The 22,853-nt window shown below is 36.3% G+C and overlaps 1 protein-coding gene across 3 annotated transcripts; it reads left to right on the plus strand.

Annotated features, from left to right (window-relative positions):
* The first annotated feature begins 90 nt into the window (after positions 1–90).
* On the plus strand, positions 91–16,409 carry IKBIP (IKBKB interacting protein). 3 transcript variants are annotated; one of them, XR_004324711.1, is made up of 4 exons: positions 131–596; positions 5,915–6,032; positions 9,568–10,510; positions 15,453–15,587. XR_004324711.1 is itself a non-coding variant. In XM_006186551.3 (3 exons), exons 1-3 carry the CDS (start codon positions 421–423, stop codon positions 10,402–10,404), a joined length of 1,131 nt encoding a protein of 376 aa, XP_006186613.1. In that variant the 5' UTR covers positions 91–420; the 3' UTR covers positions 10,405–12,018. The 3 variants fall into 3 exon arrangements, 2 of the variants coding, with proteins under 2 accessions (XP_006186613.1, XP_006186614.2); XM_006186551.3 differs by lacking the exon at positions 15,453–15,587 and having other exon boundaries at positions 91–596; positions 9,568–12,018; XM_006186552.3 differs by lacking the exon at positions 9,568–10,510 and having other exon boundaries at positions 136–596; positions 15,453–16,409.
* The last annotated feature ends 6,444 nt before the right edge of the window (positions 16,410–22,853 follow it).

Below are 22,853 nucleotides of genomic sequence, written 5' to 3' on the forward strand. Positions count from 1 at the left end.
CCCCGGCTTGTGCCCGCGCGCGCACAAAAAAGCGCCGTCGGACCCACCCCGCGGAGGGGGCGGGGCGGGGCGCGCTCCAATGAGGTGACGAGTGAGGCGGCGGCACGCTTCACGTGGCACGCGCTGCCCCGCCCCGCCCCCTGGTGTCCCGGCGTCCCGGGAGCCAAGTTCTCTCCAGGTTTGCATCATTAAGGCAGAGAACCCGCCTTCCTCAGCTGGAAGACCTAGAAGGAGGGTGGCTGGCAGCTTCTGTGGAGCAGCTAAGTCCGGCAGAGGAGGGGGCTGATTTCTGGGCGGTGCCAAGTCTGAAAAGGGGCGCGGTCACCGCCGAGGCTTCCTGCAGAGGCGGAGGCAGCCACGTCCCGCTATCCCAGGGTGAAGAGGCCTCCTCAGGGTTTGTCGTCCTGAGAATCTCCAGACATGTCCGAGGTGAAGAGTCGAAAGAAGTCGGGGCTCAAGGGAGCCCCCGCGGAGCCTGGGAAGCGGAGTGAGGGCGGGAAGAACCCCGAGGCTCGGTGCAGTGGAGGCGGGGGCTGGGTGGACCCCCGGACCGGCGTGAGCCTGCTGTCGCTGGGGACGTGCCTGGGCCTGGCCTGGTAAGTGGGCTGAGGCCGCCCAGGCCGTGTCTGGCCTCCCGTGGTCGCTCTCTCTTCTCGGGGTCCCGCCTCTGCCCCGGCCCAACCCGGCTCGGCATCCTGCTAACCTCCAACGCCCAAACTTGCGGCTTCTGTTCCTCTGCCTCAGCCCCAAGGAAGGGATCACCCAACTTTTACGTTCCCTTTCGCGCGTTTCTTATGGTTAATTTTCCTTTGTACTAGTACCGTGCCCCAATCGCACAACTAGAGTTGAAGCTAAGATTTGGGAATGAGTCAACCACTAAGACATGCCAAACTTTATAAAGCGCCTCCTACACGACGGAAGCTTTCCCGTTTTTATAACCCGTTATTTCCTGCACCATGTGCATCTGGGACAAATTTGCCCCACCCATAAATGTATAGTGGCAACGTTTGCAACCTCAAAAGAAGTCATTATAATCTCAAAGCAACAGAACTTAATGATAATATCAAAATTCGGAGTATCGCTCATATTTTGATCAATGTGCATGCGTTAAAATTCTCTTCCTAACTTACAGGTTGAATTTTTGTATTGGAAAGCAACAAAAGTATAGCACTTGTGTTCACCTAAAGCTAAATATTTATAGTCTTTAAACCAGGCAAATACGATATATTGATGTCATAGTAAAAGTGAATACTAAGAGGTAATCGTAAAGCCGACTTACTAATTTTATTTTCCTCACTGTCTTCAGGACTAGCCAATTGTATTTTAATAACAAGACTGACGCTTTAAATTAGAGTTTCTTTACACTTTTCACTGATTTTTAAAGTATTTAAAGTATAGTGTTCATCTTCAAGAGTAGTTGGATTCTAGAAGGGACCCCGTATGGCCTCTCATCTAGCATATTTTTGATGATAGTATATTTTGAATTATGCTTTACTGATGACTGATTCTGATTCAAACTCAAAAGATTTGTTACAATAAAGTGAAATGCTAATTGTTAGTCTCTTCAAAAAAAGATAAATTGTTATTTTTGTTTATGGAATATTTTGACCTTGAATAAATGTCCACAACTTACTATTTTAAATAAACTGCTCTTATGATTTAAAATTAATGACTTTTTTTGAGTAAATCAAAAAACTTTGTACTGGGAAAGTTATTTAGTAACAGAACTTAGTAGGTTAAGATATATATATGTTGCTTCTCTATGGAACCTAATACAACAGATTTTAGTTACTGAATTTAATAATCCTTATTAATTATCCAAAGATTAATATTCATGAGATAAATTACATCAGAAAATGTTCAGCTTTTCAATACTTTAGTTACTGTCCTGGGAAGACACAATAATAGGAATCTATAAAGGAAAAAAAAATTTGAAAAGCAGACACTTCAGCTCAGGAATTTACAGTTAGTACCTGCAATAGAGACAGTCCGCTGTCCAAGGACGATTTTAAGGCATCACTATTTCAGGGTCTTCAGACCTTTAGTCTTTGGATCCTTGTTTGGAAAATAAACAGAGATAATGCATAACAAAAGTTTGGTACTTTAACATCTCTCTGTTAGATGAAGTTCTAATAATCATCCTATATCAACAGTAAGATGTTGGAGATAACAGTTGCCAAAAACTAATATGATTTGAGTGTTGGTTTGCGTACCTCATTTGTAAACTCTTAAGGACATTTTCCAAATAAGAGTATTGAAGAAATTCTGCTCTCAAAAAGTTTTTAAAAGTATGCAATTACTAAACAGGACACAAATAAAACCTTACAAGCTTTTTTAATTACATAGAAATTTAGTCAACCAGAAGTTCCATTGTAAAAATTTTAAGTTTCTTCTGGAAATTTCAATGAAATTTTTCATTGCCTTTATAAAACTTTCATAGCATTTGTGATAATTATGTCTAAGAAGTCAGAAGCTCTTTAACAATCAGATAACTCAGGATTTTTTTCCTCTATTATCTAATACAGTTTTCTCTATAAAACATACTAGCAAAATCTTGGCTAACGCCATTTTTTCAGCTTTTTGTTGTTAGTGCAGTTTTTCCTAAAAGACAGGGTTATCCTTTAAATGCTAGTAAGTCCTAATAAATCCTTTAAAAATGGAATATGGTCAGTGTTTTCCTGAACTTTCAGTCATGTGCTGAAAATGAAGCTATAATATGAAACATGCCTAATGCGTACCGACCCTAAGAAGTGGCTCTGGAACTCCCTTTCTTGTGAGAGGTCCATAATAATAGCTTCCTTTGGTTATATACCTCTTTCTCATCATTAAGTTGAAACAAAGCCAGAGAAAATGCTATTTATTTTCCTCAACGAGCTGTCCGCCATCCAAGATTCCTAAAGGAGCTATGCAGAGGCAACACTCCAAGGAAATACACAATTTATTTCTGCAGGGCCTTAAATCTCCATGAGGTCTCTAAACTGCAATGGATTATGAAGGAATCGGGAAGATTCCTTTTGTAAGGCCTACACCCAGGTAGCCAATTAACCTGGATCCCTTACATCCATCCCTTCAAAGTCTTTACTTATGATAGTAAAAAGAGGCCAAAAAACAGTATAATAGTGCTTCTCTTCCTATTAGTGATCTTATCCACCCATTCCATCCTTTGTTTGCACTAAACCCAACTCTGATTTCAAAGTGGGGCAGGCCTATGGCTTCTATCAAGTGTAAATAGAAGGGAGTCCCAATCCATCTTACCACTATAGTCTTGTCAGAGGGATGGGAAAGCAGCTGCACAAAGCAGTCCAAAGGAAAGAGTCAAGGTACTTAAAGAGAATAGCTGATGTGTTATGCTCTAGGCACTGTAAGAGTTTTATAAACATGAACCTATTTAATCTCTCTAACACCCTAAAAAGTAAGTAGTAGTAATCTCCACTTTGCAGATGAGGAAGCTGGTAAAGATAACTTAAATAAAATAGCTGAGGCAGTTGTACAGCTAATAAATGGCATAGCCAAAGTTACCCAGCTCCACACTCAGCCAGTATGATATGCTGCCTCTCTTTGATATTAATCCAAAAGAGGCCAAGAGCCTGGAAAAAGAAATCCCTAGTTCAGAGCTGTTTATAGTCCTTTTCTTCTACTAGAAGCTGTAGTCCGTAGCACACCTTAATTGTTGTCTCATCTAAACTAGGGAAGATGGGGAGTTAAGGATGCCTTAAAATGCTCCTGTTAGAATACACCTCTGACTCATTGAAAGAAAATGAAGCACCTTGGGCACTAATCTGGATACCAGTTTCAAAACTTAGTGTTTCAGAATTGAAAACACCTCTCAGCATACATTTTTGGCTTCTAGAAAATCCTCTTCCTTAATGTTAAATGAGTTAATGTTTATAAGCACTTAGAATAGTGTCTGGCACTTCTAAGTGAAAATGAAACAAATGTATTTTACTCAGCACCATACAGACACTTATTTTCATTACTAGCACTAAGTCAACTTTATACTTGTTTTTTTCTTGTATGCACTATTCATATGTAGAAATGGTGAATCTTTTTTTTTTTTAATTTTTGTGAGATGCTAACCATGGAAAAAAAAAACCCTACAAATTATCATCAGAGATGGTATTTTTACTAACATGATACGGTTTTCCTCAAGCTTTTGCTTAATATTTGAATTTTGGAGAGAAATGCAGAGGTGAACATTAAAAATATTTAATAAAATGGAAAGTCTTGTAATATATCATCGTAGTGGATCAACCTTCACAAAAAGTCTCTTTTATAATTATGATTTTATTCTGAATGAACACACTGATTAACAGGATAAATCCATGAGATAACACTGCGGAGTAATGGATGATAAAGCTAGTTCCTGAAATTAGACTTACTTTTTTAAGTCGTTTCTCTCCTTTGTCTTTGTCTGCTGGTCTCTTAAAAGCCAAGAATGAAATAGCCAGTCAGAAAAGAATAAGTCTACACATCCTTCTTTGAAATTAAGATAATAGTGTTTTCTAATAACCAGAAGTCTTGTTCAAAAGTTCATATTAACACTCAGAAGAAAAGTCAATCTGTATTAATTATGTAACCTGGGCTTACATAATTCACTGTTAACTCATAGGATAGACATTAGCCGTCGTCAAAAGAAATTTATTTCATCCAACACTGTAAGTAAGCATTTGTTTAAAAAGCAAAAATACCCATTTTATTTTTGGACAATTTTATAACAATGGTTAGCCTAATGATAACATTTATGAGTTTGAAACCTCACCACCTTTCCAATGATTCACAAAGCTGAGAAGTCTTTCACACCTCCGTTGAGTTGTGGGATCTTTAAATGTTTGTCTTTCAATGGAAGTCATTTTTACAATACAGGTATCAATTAGTGGTTCTCACCTTGGCTGGGAGATTTTAAAATTTATAATATCTAAGACACATCCAAAAAGTCAGAATTTCTGTGTGTGGGATCAAGGCATCATACTTTTTTAAAGCTGCCAGGTGACTCTAATATGCAATGAAGCCGTTGAACCACTGGTCTGTGTACTCTGATTTAGGCATTCACTTCACGTGGTTTTGCTCCACTGCTTTTTGATGACTCAATAAATACGCAAAGAATTTCAGCTGCTGCTTTTTCTTGGCCAGAAGAATTGAGTCAAAATTGATTAACCAAAATGATACTAGATCCAAAGCATTATCTTTTGTGCTTGCTTATTTCAAGTCTTCTAAAACAAAAGTCCATTTATTGTTTTCAAGATTGGGATAACTTTTTCATGCTTATACCTTTTACCAGATGACGAATACACTCCAATTTTAGAATGGCATCTAAAGTACACGTACTCAACTTGTATTTTTGAGTACGATCAATTGTATATATCATACACCTTGAAGAACATGTGTTCTATTGTCACTTGGACAATGACTCCTGTTTTCAGTTGACTCTATGTTACTTTGTAACATCTGATTAAATGTTACAAAGTAATCACCTCTCTTCTACTCCCACTGTTTTTTTCTCTTCTACATTTTTATTAAAAAATACTTTTTAATATAGATCTTGCTTCTACATCTCAGTGTAAAAACAGTTATTTTCTAGATATTGCCCAGATATGGCCTTGAGAAAAGTAGTAGAGATCATATATCTTTTTCTAAATAATTCATTCTTTCTTCAAAATATTTCTTGTGCATATTTCTATTACCCCATCTTACTCACTAGGCTGTGAACTTGAACAGGGGCAATGTTTCACTCATCTATGCATGAGTAGTACCGTTAAGCAGTACCTAATCACACAGCAGGCTCTCTCAATGTTTGTTGAAATAAACTAATAAAAATTTATGTTGTCCTTACCAAAAGTGGGTATAAAATATCCTTTTAAAATTCAGATTTTAAGTGGGTATGAGTTAAGAAGTAGTGATTTTTTTCCTTTTTCAGGTTTGTATTTCAGCAGTCAGAAAAGTTTGCGAAAGTGGAAAACCAATACCAGTTACTAAAGATGGAAACCAACGAATTCCAAGGTCTTCAAAGTAAAATCAGCTTAATTTCAGAAAAGGTAATTATTAATTGGCTTATTTGGGGAGATTTTACCATTTTTCTTCCCCACTGCCACCCTTCTACCCCAGTTTATAATTCTTTTTTCTTGCCTTTTAGACCATTACTTTAATTCTCTGGTCTTCCTACCATTTCACATTCTTCCTTCAATCCAATTTAGCCTTAGATAACATTTTGAAAAGACAAGATTTTATGTGTGTATGTATGTGTGTGTGTGTGTGTATATATATATATATATATATATACACACACACACACACATATATATATATATAAAACAAATGTTATATATTGATGTGACCTCAATTTTCTATTTAAATATCAAGTGTCTAGAGCACTGAAAATATGATTGATTCTTAGGTATAAAATTAGAATAGGAATTGCACTTGTTGAGCAAAGATCCATCAGTTTTTTTCCTTTACTTTGCACTTAGTAAACATACATATATTCATATGCACGTAAGATTGACTAACCTAAAATAAATACTGATTTTGTAGCCAAATTAAAATTAAAATCCTTCCTATATTGTGTTTCTTCAAGCTGCAAATGCAAATACATTATTACTGTGATTCCTAGAAAAAGTGAGAAAGATTGAAAATTTTTACCTCGTCTCAGGAGAGGGTGAGCTTGTAACCGATAAGGCATCAGATGGGCCTTGTCTGGCTACGAGGGACCAAGCTATCATTGGGAAACATGACTTGTTTGTTCATTTATTCATTCACTAAGCCTCTACTCATGTTATAAGGTACACAAGGACTTGTGCTTGGCACCAGGGTAAGCAAAGGTGTTACTGAAATAGAAATAAAATAGAAGGTCTAATTTCCTGCAGACTGATGCATAGAATGAGCATATAATCCCCCTAGAAGAGAAAAGCCATAAATAAAAATTATGCATCCGTTACACGTGCTAGTGGGTACCATGAAGGGTGAGTTTAGGGACCTTTGGGAAGGTGCTACAAGAGTTGGTATTTTAACCTAGGGCTCAAGCTGGAATCTGATTGTAGTCATCAAGGGCCCTCTAATCAGAGCAAACATAATGTTAGAAAAGATTCCAGGAGATGGAAACTTCGTGTACTTAAATGCTATTGAAAACAAATTCTGAAGAAAGATTTTCCTTTTTAAATGAAAAACTTGGCAGCAATTAAAATTCTTTTGTAAGCAACCAGGATGTACTGTACAGCACTGGGAAATATAGCCATTAATTTGTAATAACTTTAAATGGAGTATAATCTACAAAAATACCAAATCACTACATTGTACACCTGAAACTAATATAATATAGTAAATCACCTGTGTACTTCAGTTAAAAGTAAATAAATTAAATTAAATGCCTTTGAAGCAGATATTTAAAACATCATCCTAGGATCCAAGAAATACTCAGTCTTCACATAGCTCTTTCTCCCCCAATCTGCCCTAGGAGTAGTTGAACAATAGCTGCCACTTCATACAGCTCACTCAACAGTATAGTACAATAGGAAGGGAAAACAACTAGGCACGGGCTCTTGTCACAACTGTGTGACCTTGGAAAACATCAGTTTAGCTTCTCTTGATCTCTACTTCATCATTTATCAAATGAGAATAACAAAGATTTTTATAAAGATCAGATGAGATACAGTACATATGCAAACACTTTGGGAACTTTCAAGCAGTAATAAATTTAAGATATTAACTGTTTTTCAGAAGTGAAAAACTATTTAGATAGATTGGCAGCCCGTAAATGCTAACTGTTCGTGTATACTAGTCATTTATTATTATTTGCAGACTAAATCTTGAGGCCTTTATTATCCTGAAAAGTTGATCTTGTACTTCAGGTCTACTGGCTTATCCTGCCTCCAGGTTATAGTGATGTCCTGGTGAACAGGCTAAACAGGAAAGTACCTTAGATCAAGATAAACTTGGCTCTTCAAAATCCTGCTAATAAGACAACTTAACTTAACAATATTACCAATTTACAAGTATTTCTCAGAATTGGTTTTTAAAGGAACTTCCATTATGGCTACATGTGTACATTAAAAATAATTTTTAAACAAGGATTCAGAGTGATGCTATTGTGCATTGTCCCAGCTATCACCTAGAACTTCTTCAGGTCCTGATGGGGGTGGACCCAGAAGGTTTCTGGCCATTCTTCATCCTAAACATCAAGAAACATGTTCTTTATAACCCTGAGATACGGGGACTACAAAAAGACATAAGACATGGCCTCTTCCCTTAAGGAATTTAGAAGTTCTCTTATCTTCACCTGGTTAATTTATCAGTCTGTTAGAGTCAGATTTCAGAGTCACTTCTAAGCCTCCTTGTTGCGCTCCAGAATTCTGATCTCTCCTCTAAGCATGCATTCTCGTACAAATCCTGCCATCACCCAAATCATAATCTATTCTGATTTTTTTGTTGTTGTTAATTCATCCGTCTTTTTTACTGCTCTCTAGAGCAAATGCTGTCTGTGTCTTTTATCTCTGTATCCCTAGTGCCTAATAATGGAACACAGGACACTCAATAAATCTTATTGGGACTCTAGAATATTTGATGTAAAAGATCCAAAACACTATCTCCCCAATCAGATTGTGAGGTCAGGGACTATACTGTATATTTTTACATCCGGTATCTAGCACAGAGTGAACACTCAAGAACTTGAATGATAGGTGCCAAGTGCCAAGTAAGTGGCAAATATGTAATACAATAGGTGCTGTAGGACTTCAGGCTGTCAGGGCGAGGGCTATGGAAGAATGTTGCATGAGGAATGAGACCTGGTCTGAGCCTTGAAGAGAGGACAGAACTCAGCTAGACAAAAAGGAGGGAAGAATAGCATATCATGGAATTTAGGAAATTAAATTTTATAACTAAATTAGTTTCTTAAAAAGCTGAATAATCATAAAAATGACAACTAAATTGCTTTCTGTTAGAGTAAAAAAAGAAGGAAATGTGATATACTTTGGGCTTCTTTAAGATCATTTTCTCTTTTATATATCCCTTCATGAAAATGCACAAATATTTAGGATTATAAATTCAGGTGTATACAGTCAGCTCTCTGTGTCTCCAGGTTCCACATCCAAGTATTCAGTCAACCACAGATCAAAAATATTTGAAAAGAAAAAAATCCAGAAAGTTTAAAAAAGCAAAACCTGTGTTTGCCATGTACCAGCAACTATTTACATAGCATTTACATTTATTAGGTATTATAAGTAATATAGAGATGCTTTAAAGTTTATGATATGCAAATACTACACCATTCTACACCATTTTATATGAGGGACTTATCCATGGATTTTGGTATCCATGAGGATACCAATCCCCAGCAGGTGGATGCCGAGGGATGAGGGACAATTGTATTTTTCTATCATAGCAGGAATCTATTAAATGTGCTTAATATATGTTAAAACAATATTAAAGTAATAATTGTTTTTGTCAGTATGATTCTGATATCCTTGGATATTTTAGACATCTTCAGAATTTGAATTTGGCACGTGATTGTTAAAGTGTGTTTCCCTAATATAAAAGTTATTAAGTAGCCTTGGGAATTGTTTTGTGTTATAAATACAGCTTGAGTCTACTGAAAGTATCCTGCAGGAAGCTACATCATCCATGTCTTTGGTGACCCAGTTTGAGCAGGAAGTATCCAACCTCCAAAGTATCATGCATGACATTCAAAATAGTGAAGAGATGCTCACTCAAAAGATGCAAAGCCTTAATGAGAAATTCCAGAATATTACAGATTTCTGGAAGAGAAGCCTTGAAGAAATGAATGTTAATACAGACATTTTTAAATCAGAATCAAAATATATACATTCTCAAGTTACTGCCCAAATTAACTCAGCTGAACAAGAAATAAAATTGCTCACTGAAAGGCTAAAAGATTTGGAAGATAGCACCCTAAGAAATATTAGAACAGTAAAAAGGCAAGAGGAGGAGGATCTTCTGCGAGTAGAGGAACAGCTTGGCTCTGACACAAAAGCAGTTGAAAAGTTAGAAGAGGAACAGCATGCTCTCTTTGCCAAAGATGAAGACCTGACTAGTAAACTTTCCAGCTACGAACCCAAAGTTGAAGAATGCAAGACACATTTGCCAGCAATTGAAAGTGCTATTCGCTCAGTTCTCAGAGTCTCTCAGGATCTGATAGGGACAGAAAAGAAAATGGAAGACTTGACTCTTCAGATGTTTAATATGGAAGATGATATGCTGAAAGCAGTATCTGAAATAATGGAGATGCAGAAAACCCTTGAAGGAATTCAGTATGATAACAGTATATTAAAGATGCAGAATGAACTGGATGTTCTTAAAGGAAAAGTTCATGATTTTATAGTATATTCAAGTACAAAAGAAAAGGAAACTCTAGAAGACTATAATCTAGAAAATAAAGGAATTGATACTGATTTTTAAATGCACTACATTTATTCTGATGAACCACATTATTATACTTAAATAGATTAGTTCCATGCTTTTGTGTTATTTTGATATGCCTCACTTTATCCTACGTTATTGGAAAGTAAGTGAGATGTCCATACAAATGGATTATCCAGACGGTCAAAGCTTTTTAAGCAATAAAACATTTCATTTTAACCCTTTTAAATGTAAATATTTCTAAAATAGTTATTTCTCTACTTTTTTTAAAGCAGTATACTTAATATTGTCAATGTTTTTCTAATAATCAATGGGTATCATTATGAATTTCATCTGTTATATTGGACCCAAATATAGTATCTCTAGGAGCTATGGAGTATCTACCTCCTCACTCAATGACCCTAGTTTGCTACTTTTCAAATCTTGTATCTATTTCTTATACCTTTCTGTCACCTGTAGAGGTGACCCACTCACCTGATCTTATTGTCAAGTTGGTTGGTAATGTGCCTGTGGAGGCCAGTTCTTCATTTCTGTGCAATTTACTGCAGGCTAAGAATCCAGACAACCAAGTTCATAGGAATTTTGTCTAAAATAAAAGATAATATGCCTCAGGGAGAGCCTGGGGTGCTTTGCTATGAATTAATATGCACTTTTTGAAAACTATTGAGCCTGGGAAACTTTTACTTTTTAAGGTTCTAAACTGTGTTATAAATACTTGTAAGAAATTTTTAAAAAGAGTAAATATGTTCTTTTTGGAGGTTTTTCCCTATGAATTAAATGTGTATGCTTTGAAGTGTGAACCTTAGGAATATCTTTGTATACTTGGCCTTTTTTTTTTTTTTTTTTAAGTTCTGTGTTACAGACTCCACAGAGTTTGCAGGTACATGATCTCTAGATAAATTATTCTACATACAATAAAAATACACCAGTAAGCCTGTGCCCTATTTTAAATAGGAAAAAGCAGCATAATTAGAAATGATGTGATGATTATGAGAATTAAAAGTATGTCATTATTTTAAAGAGTCCCTAAATTACCCAAATTTGTTTTACATAGTGATTTTATTTTATACAAAATTATGTAATGGAGTCATGAGAAGTAAGACATAGACATACTGAGATGTGATTAAAGGGAGCTCTGCCAGATTTTTACAATAATGGTAATTGGAAATGTGCAGGTTTAGGGGCGCACATAAGGCTTTTATTGGTACACTGATGTATGAAGAGTGCCCAGGGTTAGTGTTGGAAACTGAGTTAACTGCAAATGGAAGCGCTGTTCTTATCTGTTTCTTCTTGCCAACGACCAACTATAGTCTCAGTTTTATAATGCAGTTTCAGTGGAATTAAACACAAAAAACTTGAATTTAGCAGTCAGCTACAAAAGGTAGTTGTGGTCAGGTGGTGGTATGTAAATTTGCACGTTTTTTGAAAAATCCCAAACAAGTTCTACTTTGGGGTTAGGAACGTCTATGGTAGACACCCGTGGGCCATAAAAATAGACCTGAAAGAGTGCCGCTACTGGGGGAACAGCATTCATTTCTGGAATCTTAACATTAGATCTTTTGACTTCTGAATAGCTAAGTTCTTGTCTGTGCACTGACAAAATTGTATTTGTTTACCTTTATTTTCATGCCAATAAAATAAATTATAAAGTTAGGTGGGACTTTGTTGCTTCAGCCTCCATCCTGTAAGGGCAGACGTGGTCTCTTGCACTCTTCACTTTTATTTATTTATTTATTTTGGCCTGTCACCAGATTTGATGCATTATTATTATTAACTTGGGTGTGTACCACAGTAAAGGTTATAGAAAATAAGTGGAAACAAGGTGGCCACTGTGCTCTATAGTGACAGTTACAAAGGAATCAAACATTACCGCTCTGTAAGTATCCCATAAGATAATCTTGTGTGTATATTTGTACAGATGTATATATTCCTTTATTCAGAGGTTTTCCGATAAAAAATTGTCATTAGAGAGATTTAGATGTACCTCATTTGTCTTCCTGTTTTTTTTTTTTTTGTTCACCATTTTAATCTTTTAAGTGTACAGTTTTGTGGCGTTAAATACATTCACATTGTTGTGCAACTATCACCACTGTCTTCCTCTGTTTCTTAAATTCATTTAACACAGAAATTTGAAATTTTAAAAACTTCCCTATGTATCAAATATTAAATTACATTGTTAGTTTTTCCTTTAAGAAAGATACACATTTTTGTATCTTTGTAATTAATAATAAATTTTACATCAATTAATGTCTGTTAGAGAGTACTGGCTCCATTTTTTAAATTAGCACATATAAATCACTTACAAAACATTTTTTTTTAACTTTTTGATGTAAAGTTTAAAAGTGTATTTGTAGTAACGCTTCCTTAAATTTTGCCTAATGAAATAGAAGCTGTTGACCAAGTGTATTTTTTATTTTATAATGAAAAATCTTGATTTATTAGCCTGTATGATTTCATAGAAAACTAAATTTATAAGATTCAAAATTAATGGCATTGTTTTTAATTTCAACGTAATTGGAGACCTTTGTATGAATCTATAATCTTGATCAGAGCTTAATATGATGTCATTATAAAATAATGATGCTGGAAATTCACCAAACACATGAAACAATTTATTTCTCTTTAGACTTACCTAAATTTGCCGTTGGCAAAAGCTCTTTGCAGAGCTTTACCCAGCATCTATTTCAGTTCAGCTACGAACTATTAATACAAATCAAAATCCTCCATCCCGGGATTACACAGCAGGGGAGGAGAGACCTGACATTTTGGAGCCTATTATGCATCACACTGCTAGCAGAGCTACGTTCATCATCATCCTAACAATATCATCCTAACACATACTGAGTGCCTGCCCTGTCCCAGTCATTGTGCTGGGCACTTTGCATGTGTTATCACTAATTCTCTGCACAGTTTAGCTAGCTACAAGACCCCTTTACAAATGAGGAAATTGAGGCTCAGCAGGATTAGGAATCTAAACAGTCACACTGCTGAAACTGTCCAATTCCAGAGGCCACTGACCTCCCATGTACAGTGCAACTTGCTGCTGTTCAGCCAGGGAGGAGGGGAAAAAAAAATCACAAGAAATCTGCTATCAATAGAACTATCTTGAGAATTCAAAAAGCTATAATTCAGCTAAATGTGTCCACTACGATGTTGCTATTAAACTAGATTATACGTCCCTCAAAACTTTTATCTGTGACCTTGGGCATAAGAAGAAATCAATAAACGTTTAGGGAAGAGTGGAGGAGGAAAAAACCCTACACTAGAATCTTCTAATCTAGGCTTTGCCACTAACTGTGTATTCTTAGGCACTTTATTTTTGGGCTCAGTTTTTTACTTTGTAAAATGAGGGAATTGTACCAGATAGTTTCTAAGATCTCTTCTGGTTTTGAGTGGTTTTAAATTTTAGAGATCAGTAAAATTTCCAAGTCCTTTAGTTCAAAGATCCTTTTAGCAAAGTTTTTGGAAGGCCAATTGGACCCAGAAATCATTCCCTTGACTCATGTTGCTATGCTTGTAGATTAGACAGTATTTAACGTTACAGGACAGCATCTAGCTTAGTGCCTTGCATATGTGATAGGAACTTGGTAAATATTCAAATTACGGGGTGAATCTTTTAAGCTACTAATAGACTCCAACTCTTCTGTTCATCTTAGGCAAATAGGTTAAACAAGCTGTTAAATAATCTTTAAAAATAATTCAGTGAAACAATTTTTAGGCTATTCCTATACTGCCTTGAATTTATATTTTAATAAATACCAGTAGAAGTTCATAATAAATTGCTTTTATAAGCTACCAAGTGAAACAAAGACTTACTAGCAATTTTCTAATCATTTGATACTTCTAAGAATAAACTTAACCCTTTCTGAGATGTCTTAATTGCATAAGGCAATTAAGCTACATTTGCTCTACCAGAGTAGATACATTAATAAATGATAACCTGGTAATGAAATAGATGAAAATAAATCCTCTCCTTTCACCCTTGAGTCTCTGTTTAAGCAAATACACTTTATTGCAAAACTTTCCCCTAAAAAACAAAATGTAAGGTTTTGCAATTACTACTAGATTTCCTTCCTATTTGTGGCTATTCCTTACTGTCATACCCACAATAACATTTTCACAATCTAACTTCTCTACCAAAAAAAAAAAAAAATTGGGGCCACCTCCCCAACTACTAATTAATGTAGCATAAACCTTTTGAGAAAAATCCTCAAATATACTTTGGAACCAAATATATATGATGAGGCAAAAGGGGGTGTTGCTGCTTTGCATTAGCTGTTCTGCTGCCCCATTTCAGCTTGTCATTTCTTTGCACTATGTAGCTGCTCCTTTTTTAAGCTACTATAAAAGTAATATTCCAAGCATATTAAATATTTATTTGCATTAAATAAAACTAAGTTAATATTACCAAAATAATCCCAACAGGTTACCTGAATGAACCAGGCAAATGAAATTTAAGAAAGGTGATTCACAGGAAACATATTGAAGAAATACAATTATTTTCGAAAGAAACTTGATAAGGCCTATGGTAGTATTACTGATAAGTAATAGGACAATAAAGTACATACACAGAGTCCCTTCATTCGAGCACTTGTTATACCTACAAACTTGTGTTTCAGAAGTCATATCATCTTGTTTGACACCCCACACCAAATTTACCAAAACCTATCTAGAGGAGGCTTCCTCCTCCCTTCTCCAGCAACTGAAAAAGCATCACTATCTCTCAATTAGCTCATTTTGTCCTACACAGAGGACTGATGGTGTAAAAATAAGTGGAAAATGCCATTTCCAATAACATTTTATGAAATATCCTTAATGTTTTCTTTTTTATTCATTAGCAATACACTTAATTTTTTCTTTTTTTAGTAGAGGTACTGGGGATTGAACCCATGACCTTGCACATGCTAAGGACGGGCTCTACCACTGAGCTATACCCTCCCCCCAGCAATACACTTAATGTATCTTTTACCAAATGCTTTCCACAAGAGCAGTAACTTTACAATTAAAAACAACACAAAATTTAAGTTGAATTTTAAATGTTAAGCTTTTAATCAATTTAATTATTCTGGTACTATATTTTCTTACAGTGTCAGAAGTCTGAAGCTATCATAGAACAATTGAAGTCTTTTCAAATAATTACTCACCTAAAGCATCTACAGGAGGAAATTTATGAAGTGAAAACTTGGTCCAACAGGATAACTGAAAACCGGGATATACTGAACAACAATTTGACAACTCTTTCTCAAGATGTTACAAAAGTAAACCAAAGTACAACTTCCATGGCAAAAGATGTCGGTCTCAAGATTACAACCGTAAAAACAGATCTACGGCGTATTTCAGGTTTAGTAGCTGATGTAGCATCACTGAAAGATTCTGTGCAAGAACTGGAAAATAAGATAGAAAAAGTAGAGGAAAATACAGTAAAAAAGATAGGTGATCTTCTTTCAAGTAGCATTGACCGAACAGCAATGCTCCGAAAGACAGCATCTGAAAATTCACAAAGAATTAACTCCGTTAAGAAGATACTTTCTGAGCTACAGAGTGATTTCAACAAGCACACAGATAGATTCTTAAGTTTAGAAAGTGACAGAGCCAAAGTTCTGAAGACAGTGGCATTTGCAAATGATCTAAAACCAAAGGTGTATAATCTAAAGAAGGACTTTTCCCGCTTGGAACCACTGATAAATGATTTAACACTACGCATTGGAAGATTGGTTACTGACTTACTACAAAGAGAGAAAGAAATTGCTTTCTTAAATGAAAAAATATCTAATTTAACAATAGTCCGAGCTGAGATTAAGGATATGAAAGATGAAATAAGACACATTTCAGATATGGGTTAGCTTGAAATTATTTAGATTAGACTAAAGTAACTTTTTTTTTAAAACGGGACCTCTGTCATATTATAAAAAGACTGACAAATCAGAAATAATGAAATTTTGGAGTAAATACCATTTTGTATTTGATTCTATTTTGTACAGTAAAAATAAAAATTTTTTAAAGGGCTGAGCACTTAATTTTACTAAATAAATATGCTAAAACATATTTAAAACTTTATATAAAAATGTGTGTACAACTTAAAGGGCAAGAATCTTGTATGCACCCCCCCCCCACAACATAACACAGTCTAGCACTGGGAAATCTAGATGGGGAAGGCTCTGAATCCCCACTTGCCTTCACTGACTACCAAGGAGCATATAGTATGTGTGTTTGGGGCCCTAACTGGCGAACTGCCCATCAGGATCAGGGCTGTAACATTTATTATCCACTTAAGAGGAAGGGAGACTAGCAAGGTCACAGCAGGGAGCTGCAGGAAAAGAATTATGTAAGCCTTCCTGGGTCCTTCATGGCTCTAGGAAACAGAAAAAGGTCACCTAAAATGGAGTAGAGAAGTGGCATCTACAGCAGGGATTGGACAGGGCAGCACAGATTGCAGGGGGCTTGCCAAGCCTCGGATGGAGACTGCCCCAGAGCAGCACAACTCGTGTGTGGTGATGGTATGACCAGAAGCAGCCAAAGCAAAGAAGGAAAGTCTCACATTTAGAAAAGCATTAGCAATTTTACTTACATAAAATTCTAGAAAATACAATCTCATCTATAGGGGTGGAAAATAGATCAGTGGTTGCCTGGGGACCGGGATGGAGGGAAGCATAGCTTATAAAGAAGCACAAGGAAATCTTGAGGGGTGAAGGATATGTATTATCTTGATTGTGATAATGGTTTCATAGGTATGTATTTGTGCCAAGTTCATCAAATAGTTCTCTTTAAGTATGTGAAGCTTATTTTTCATTGATTATTCCTCAATAAAGTTGTAAAAAAAAAGGACAATAACCTAAAAAAAAAACAAACCACCCACCCAGCATTAACCCATTTCAAATGCCTCACATGAAGTGTATCCAGATGCATAGAGCTAGTTACCTCAAGAAGAGTTTATGAATTTTTTCTTTCAATTTTACTGAAATATAATTGACATACAGCACTGATAAATTTAAGCTATACAGCATAATGTTTTGACTTACATACATCATGAAATGATTACAAGTTCAGTGAATATCCATCATCTCGTGTAGATACAAAATTAAAGAAACAAATATATTTTTTCCTTGTGATGAGAACTCTTAGGATTTATTCTTAACTTTCATATGTAACATACAACAGTGTTAATTATATTTATCATGTTGTACATTATATCCTTAGTACTTATTTACCTTTTTTTTACTTATTTTATAAGTTTGTACCTTTTGAATACCTTAATCCAATCCCTTCCACCTGCCTCCACCTCTGATAACCACAAATCTGATCTTTTTTTCTATAAGTTTGTTTTTGAAGTATAATTGACCTGCAATGCTATGTTACTTCCATGTACACAAAATAGTGATTTGATTTTTCTATACATTTCAAAATGATCACTATGATAAGTCTAGTTGCTTCTGTCACCATACAGAGATATTACATAATTATTGGCTATAAGCTATATTCCCCACACTACATTTAATAATGACTCACTTATTTTGTAGCTGGAAGTTTGTACCTCTTAATCTCCCTCACTATTTCTCTCCTCCCCCACTCCTTTCCCCTCTGGCAACCACCCGTTTGTTCTCTGGATCTGTGAGTCTGTTTCTGTTTAACTATGTTTATGTTTGTTCACTTGTTTTCTTTTTTAGACTCCACATATAAGTGAAATTATACAGTATTTGTCTTTCTCTGTCTGACTTATTTCACTTGGCATTATACCCTCCAGGTTCATCCATGTTGTCACAAGTGGCAAGATTTCACTTTTTTATGGCTGAGTAATATTCCATTGTGAGATATGTACATATATATACACACACACATACATATATATCACATCTTCTTTATCCATTCAACTATTAATAGGCATTTAAGTTGCTTCCATATCTTAGCTATTGTAAATAATGCTATAATGAACATAGGGGAATATATATCTTTTTGAATTAGTGTTTTTATTTTTTTTTTGAATAAATACCCAGGGGTAGAATTGGTAGTGGGCAGAGCAGGGTCCTGGGGTCCCTGGTGGCAGTGCCCTGGGTGTGTCAGTTGGTGTTGGCCCACAAACTGGGCAGAGCCAGGACCCAGGAGGTCTGGAGGCTGGTGCCTGCCTCCTGGTGGGCCAGGTTCTGACTCTAACGACAGCCCACTGGTGGATGGGGGGGTGGAAGCAGGCCTGGGCTCTTTAGTGGGTGGAGCTGGATACCAGGGCAGCTGAATCTTATAATATAGCTGGCCTGTTGGTGGGTGAGTCTGTGTCTCCACCCAGTTAGTTGTGTGGCCTGGAGTGCCCCAGTACTGGTACCTACCAACTGGCAGCCAGGGCTGGGTCGTAGCGCTACTAAGCGCTTAAGAGGGAGGATTACAAAATGTTGGCAACACCAGTACCCTTAGGGTGGAATGAATCCCAAAAATGGCTGTTGCCTGTGTCTATGTCCCCAGGCTAAGTCCCAGTTGCCTCCTGCCTCTCTGGGAGGTTCTCCAAGATCAGCAAGTGGGTCTGACCCAGGCTCTTTTAAAATTACAGCTTCTGCCCTGGGTCTTGGAGCAAGTGGGATTTTGTGGGCACCCTTTAAGAGTGCAGTTTCTATTTCTCCCAGACCTCTGGCTTTACCAAAAGTGAGCCCTATTGGCCTTCAAAGCCAAACATTCTGGGGGCTTGTCTCCTCCGGGCAGGACCTTTGGGGCTGAGAAGCAGGACATGGGACTCAGACCCCTCACTCCTTGGGGGAAAACTCTGCAATTGTAATTACCCTCCCGTTTGTGGGTCACCTACCTTAGTGTGCGGCTCTTAACTGTACTTAGTCTCTGCCTCTCCTAATTGTCTTGTTGTAGTTCCTTCTTTATATTTCTAGTTGTGGAATATCACTTCTGCTAGTCTCCAAGTTGTTCTCATCAATAATTGCTCTTTAAATAGTTGTAATGGTGGTGGTGTCTATGAGAGGCGAGCTCAGGGCCTTCCTCCGCCATCTTGGCCGCTCCTTGGATGAGTCTGTTTATGAATTCTTATACCAGGATGGCTCATGCCCAAGCCATAGGCTTTCTGCCATGAAAGAGTTAGCATTCAAGTTGATTCACATAGTTCTAAGTTGAGCCTCAAAAAACTCTCCCCACTTCTTTGACTCCGTATTACTTTCTCTTTCCTAAACTGCTGTAGCACTTGAAGTCTCCATCACAATTTTATTGCTTGTATTTTATTTAAGCACCAGGTGTCCATTGTTCTCCACAAATTGTTTCATGGGTATCTGAAACTAGATTGTGAGTTTCTTGATTTCTCAATTCATGTCTTCTGTTTTTTAAAGTGATATTCTTTTGCACCTAGCACATAGCTGAGCAGAGTAAGCACTTCCACGCGTCTGTCTTAAATAATAGAAATAGAATCCATTATATATGGTAACAGTATTACTAAATACAGCACCTATTAGTGTTTTGCATACTTAAGTTCTCTTTTTCCAAACTGTAATGATTTTTTTTATGCTGTATTTTTCCGTAACTACAACGACAAGACAGGTTTATTGGAAGACTATTTGATTCATGTCTGTTTTAATGTAGTAGAAACATGAGACTTTGAAATTGGAGATCCTAGGTTCCAATCTTGGCTCTACCTAATTCTATGGCCTTGGACAAATTTAGTACCCATGAACCTTAATTTCTTCATCTGTAAATAAGAATGGTAATATCTACCTTACAGGACTGCTGTGAATATTAACATCTAAAGTGCCTGGCACATCTAATAAAGGGCAAAGTCATTAACTAATATAACAAAAAGTTATAGTATGGAACTGTTTTTTGGATAACAGCTCTATAATCCACAGGGAGAGTATCACTACAGTATACCCTAATGCAGTATTGATGTTCATTAACAAAACCAAATGAAATGTAAATTATGTTCATGTAATCATTTTAGCCAGACATAAGAATGCATTTTAGACATGAAAAATATTTAACAAGAAAATTTTCAGCACTTAAAAGTATAAATCCAGCTATCCAAAAATTCAGTTATGAAGAATATGTTTCTATCAGTATTATCTGGTGCTAGGTCTATTCATTATTGTAATAATGATTCACGAATCTGTCAATAACTTGGTAGCCATGCTAAGTGGGACTTTCTTGAAGGAACTCTCAAATCTGTCATGTCACTAGGCTTATTGTCATGATTTTGTGAAGTCAGATAGCCTTTGTGGGAAATACAGGAGAATGGAAAAGTTTGGATCCGTTTCCCAACAGTTAGAAAATGTAAAATTAATCACTTCAATAATAAATATGGTCTCTTATGGTTGAGTCATCATCAGCTTTCTGTGGAATTTCCCTGCTTTAATATCATTTAAAGTACTACTTGTGCAGGCAATAGAATCAGTATTGTTTATCCATTAGTAAAAGCTGGGTACATCATATTTTCAGATATTAATGATGTCTAAAAAGGAGTTTTAACCTAGGTTGATACAGCCCCCTGGTGTTGAGGTCACTGGTCTTTAAATGATAAAGATACTGCCCCTCACGTGAATTATCCTCCATCTTCAAATCTTGAATACACTGCATTCCACAAAGAAAGCTAGCTGATTTGTACATCAAATCACAGTATTGGGTAAGAATTGTATCTTGTGTAAAAGACGCATCCTCTAGGCTTTCATTCAGTACAGCAAACCTTTATTAAGTGACTGCTCCATGCATGGCACTTTAGGGTCTATAAAAACACACACGATCATATGTTATCACTTATGTGTGGAATCTAAAAATGATACAAATTAAATTATTTACAAAACAGAAATAGACTCACATAGAAAAGAAACTTATGGTTACCAAAGGGGAAAGGGGTGGAGCAGGGATAAATTAGGAGTTTGGGATTAAGAGATACACACTACTATATATAAAATAAATAGGAACCTACTGTGTAGCCCAAGGAACTGTTCAGTATCTTATAATATCCTGTAATGGAAAAGAATCTGAAAAAGAATAGATATATTTATGTATAACTGAATCACTTTGCTGTACACCTGAAACTAACACATTGTCAACTATACTTCATTAAAAAAGAAAAAAAAAATAAAACCAGAAAACTTTGGAATAGTTGCTTTCTAGGAAACTCGAGTCACCAAATACTCATAAACCGTATCAATGGTGAGGTTAACACCTCACGCATGTCCTATGACCACTTATGTGAATGCAAAGTCAGGACTCTCTTATAAAAGAGGTAAATGATTCAATACATAAAATCTGAGGTTACAAGCTGTTAGGAGCAGCTAGGTTATTAAGGTACATCACTCTTTGATACATCAGGAGAGGTGCAGCATTCAACTGCGAACTACAGATTACCCCTCAAAGTTTGAAATCAGTTTGTTTCTTATCTATGTGGTATCTCAGATTTTTAACAATTATTTTGTGATTTATCTCATAGATGAAAAAAATGTGTAAACAGTATTATGTTAAAGAAAACAGTATACAACTCCTAATTTAGCAGCAAGACTGCCATGCATCAAACTTGGTGAACATTGTGGACACTTTCCCAAAAACGGTATCAAAACATTTCATGAAGCTTTCACACAATGGAGATTTGGCTAAGGTGGAACTTCTTCAATTTTGTTGTACATGTCACTAGGTATTGCATAATTTAGCAAAAAAAAAATCAGGCTATTTTAGAATTTGAATAGCTCTCAAAGATAATCTGAGAATTGAATCATTTGATCTCTCTGGAAACTACTATGCAATGCTATCTTGTCCTAGTGTTATGATGTAATTCAATTAAACTACTAATCATGTGTATTCATTCCATGGGGTTCTGCTTTGTAGAATTGACATTAAACCAAATGTGAAAATGTTATTAAAATTTCCTTATTAGAATCTTTACTTTCAGCATAAAGGCCAAGTCCTAAGAAAGATTCAGCTTCTGCTTGGCTCTTCAGAGCCCTGAAGTAAGGCCAGCTGCCCGGAAGCCATCACGCTGTGGATTTTGAGGAAAAGACTGAGCCACTAGTAACAGGGGGATGCTCAAAGAATCTCTCTCTAGCCTGGATGTGAAAAAGCCTTTGGAGATGACCCCAGAACTACCATTTGACTGTAACTTCTTGAGAGACCCAGCAGAAGACTCCAGCAGATGCTCCTAATTCCTGTCCCACAGAAAATACGAGATTATATTGTCTTCATGCCATTACATTTCAGATGACTTGTTATACAGTAGTAACAAATGCACACTTGGTGACACCAACTGACCTTCACTTGTTCAGGCTCAGACTGCCCAATTTGAGTTTGGTCAAATATATCCATAACCCTTCCTTTTCCTCTGCACAGTAAAGTAAGATTGGAACCTTAAACAAGACCAGGTAATGATAGTTAATGAACATGCAACCAGATACACCTGGTTTCTAAATTTAGTACACTGATCTCACAACATGGGTTTATAATGAAAACATTTGTCTCCCTCTTTAGGCTCCTTCAAAGTTTTTTCCCCAGAGGCCCCATTCTGCATACTTCACTAGGACTAT

The sequence above is a fragment of the Camelus ferus genome, chromosome 12 (genome assembly GCF_009834535.1).
Source record: "Camelus ferus isolate YT-003-E chromosome 12, BCGSAC_Cfer_1.0, whole genome shotgun sequence".
NCBI classification, from domain to species: Eukaryota; Metazoa; Chordata; class Mammalia; order Artiodactyla; family Camelidae; genus Camelus; species Camelus ferus.